General features: G+C 22.7%; 1 protein-coding gene across 1 annotated transcript in view; it reads left to right on the top strand.

Annotated features, from left to right (window-relative positions):
• Positions 1–855: 855 nt before the first annotated feature.
• Positions 856–3452, top strand: part of LOC136078285 (uncharacterized) — a 3086-nt gene continuing 489 nt past the window's right edge. Inside the window, exons 1-3 of the mRNA XM_065793758.1 lie at positions 856–966; positions 1801–1845; positions 2093–3452. The exon at positions 2093–3452 is cut by the window's right edge and continues 489 nt beyond it. Coding sequence (XP_065649830.1) covers positions 2456–3328 — 873 coding nt within the window. The 5' untranslated portion in view covers positions 856–966; positions 1801–1845; positions 2093–2455 and the 3' untranslated portion in view covers positions 3329–3452. The remainder of the gene's footprint in view (positions 967–1800; positions 1846–2092) is intronic.

Here is a 3452-nt window from a genome sequence, read left to right as displayed (position 1 = left end):
TAAGAACCTTTTAAAAAATGTATAAAAACCATAAAAAAAGCAACAACAACAAAAAAAAAAACAATACGCAAACAATAACAACAAATCATAAATTAAGAATGTTTTTTTAACCGTTAAAAAAACAAAAAGGAAACAAAGAAAGAAAATCATAAACTGAGTTAATTATCAATTGTTTAGTTTAAATAAAGAATTTAAAAATATCAAAAGATAATGAAGAGTAAAAAAAACAAGCCATATTATAAAAACAGAAACACTTGAAAAGTAAACACTCAAATTAACACTTTAAAAAACAAACAAAAGAAAATTAGAACATCAATTTATACTAAATCGCTACCAATTTTTCTACACTATTTTTTTCGCCAAAAATAGCAAAAGATTATTTTTTTAATTTTATTTTGTAGAAGTTTTTGTGTTTGCATTTTCTTTTTGTAGTTTTTGCTTTTATTTTGTAGTTTTTGTGTTTTGACATTTTGTTTGGGTAAAGTTAGTAATTATTTGTGCTGTTGTGGCTAATTATTTTTATTGTTGTTCGCTGTTTTTCTATTTTACTAATATTTCTACAACTTTCTTGCTTTGCGAATAAATAACTAAGTTTGTTTTTATTTTTAATTTTATTTTATTTCGTAGAAGTTTTCGTGTTTGCATTTTCATTTTGTAGCTTTTGTGTTTTGCATTTTCGTTCGTTAATTGTTTTATTTTTATTTGTTGTTTTTAATTGAGTGTTTTCATATTTTTTGTCTTAATATTTGATTTATTATAGCTTTATCGTTATTATTGTTATTTTTAAATTAATTTATTTTATTTATTATTTTTGCTGTTGATTTTTTTTTTGTTTGTTTATTTTATTTAGATGTCACTCCAATGACTAGTTTTTAACTATGAGCCATAACAAATTAATACAACTTCCGGCGTGCAACAGTACAAGACCGACTAGAATAAATAAGTAAAGTTGTAGTTATTAAGAAAGTAAGTATTTAAGAAATGTGTTATTTATACTTAATCATCACAAGTTTGTTGTGGCTCGAAGATTTAGAACAATTGATTATATTTGAATAATTTTGAAACCAATTTTCATCAATTTTCGGATTCGGGACATTTAACGTCCCGGAAAGGGTTGGGCCGGGACGCGGGTCACCGACGCTTGAATCCGGGACGTCTGGCAACCGTATTGGTCGTAGCAGGGGCAAAATATGGCTCATTTTTATAATAAAATATAAAAGTAATATAATATAAATATAAACATAATATAATATAAATTTTTATAATACAATATAAAAGTATAAATAAGTATGTATATATACATATACATATACATATATATATATATATATATATGTATATATATATATATATATATATATATATATATATATATATATATATATATATATTATATATATATATATATGTATGTATATATATATATATATATATATATATATATATATATATATATATATATATATATATATATATATATATATATATATATATATATATATATATATATATATATATATATATATATATATATATATATATATATATATAGATATATTTATATATATTAATTTATATGAGAATTTTATTTAATAGATATTGTATTAAATATCTTAAATAGTTCAAAAGTAAGAGTTTTAAAAAATAATTTATTACTATCTGCAACAAAACATTATGTATAAAAACAACATTCTTAGCCTACGACTAAGGCTTAGAATGTTGTTTTTATACATAATATTTTATGAAACTAAAAAAAAAAAATTTATTTGCTAAGACTTAGCCAAATAATTTTTTTTTTAGTTGCATTAAAGCTATCAAATAAAGTGTCAAAAACAACATCTTTAGGTAAGTGTCAATGTATCTTTAATTGCTATATATAGCAGTTATTATAATGAATAATAATTTAAATTAAGAAAAAGGTTATATTTGTTATTTAATTTTTTAGTTTGAATATATTAAAAGGTTTTTTTTTATTTCTGCTGCATTTATAAGTTTATTGGTAATTTATGAAATAGAAATTTAATGAATTTCATTATTCCAATAATAGATTTATAACATATAATATTTAAAAGCTTACATGTTGTTATTTTAGGTATAACAATCTTGTTTGCTAATATAAAAATGATGTTTGGAAATGTAAAGTTTGTTTTGGAAGCGACAAATTATGTTGAAAAAGTCACAAAATTAAAGTTTATAACAGTAATAGAGTAACATAGAAAATACATAAGTACATTTGCTACTATTATTTAAATTTGAATAATGCAAATGATTAGATTTTTGGAAAAAGATTTTCAATGATATTCAATTATTGCATTAATTATTATTTACTGTGTTTACTAGGTCTTTATAAATACTTAAGTTTAAATTTTATATATTTACATTTGTGGTAATTACTTAAGAATTTTTAATTTATTTTCATCTATATATAAAATTTTAACTGAAGAGTTAAAAAATTATGAGTTTTCATAACGTTACATCGTTTCCCAATATTATATGGATGTGTCTTCAAAGTACTGGTAAAGCTCTTCATGAAATGGTTGTCTACACTTATCAGCAGCAAGACCCTGTTGCAAAAAAAAAGTTTTTTCTTGTTGGATATAAGGGAAGTCGTTGGGGGAGCCGCTGGGGTAAACATAAAATGAAACTATATGACAATCCGTCAAAGTCCAATTCTGGCTTGAATATTAAATGGATTTTAAGAAATATTCTATGGCATAAGAAAATGTATGCAAACTATTTAAGATTGTATGAGGATTCTTTAAAGGAGATTGTGGATTTTTTGCTAGTTGATATATTTGAAGACAGCTTTGCAGATTTAAATATTGAAATTAATAATATTGAATTACTTATCAGTGATTGTTTTGGAGCTTGCTTAGAGCTTGTTACCGCAATGTTGGAGTCAGAGTATTACTCAAGTTTATCAAAAACAGTTGCAAAAGTTAAATCTGACATAGAAACTCAATTGTTGTGTCTAAAGTTTGATGAAGTGGTTTTTGCTAATAAAATCTTTTGCACACAAAAAGGAGCAGTCTTGCAAGGTATTGAATGTTTTTTGCCTCAAATTGAGACAGATAAAAATACTGATGTTGCTAACAGTATTTTAAGCTCAATCTCGTTCAGAAGTGATTGTCAGGTCAACTATGTTGTTGAAGATGAAAATAAATTTGTTGATTCTAATATTGGTGCCGGCCTAGTTTTTATTGATCAAGTACAAACTGATCCTAGTGTATCAATAATAAAAAACTTTTTGGAATCAAGTACTGATTCTTTTATTTTTTCAGATAAAGAAGATAGTGATCATATTGAAGAAACTTATGTCCTTGTATAAAAATGTCCAATACTATATTATTGTAAATATATTTTGGGTTAAACATAAAAACAAAATTATTTATTGATTTATTAATTATTATTATTAATAACAAAATTTATTTTATTGTTATCTTATTTAAGCA

The sequence above is a fragment of the Hydra vulgaris genome, chromosome 03, assembly GCF_038396675.1.
Source record: "Hydra vulgaris chromosome 03, alternate assembly HydraT2T_AEP".
NCBI lineage: Eukaryota > Metazoa > Cnidaria > Hydrozoa > Anthoathecata > Hydridae > Hydra > Hydra vulgaris.
This window is presented reverse-complemented; position numbering and strand designations above follow the sequence as displayed.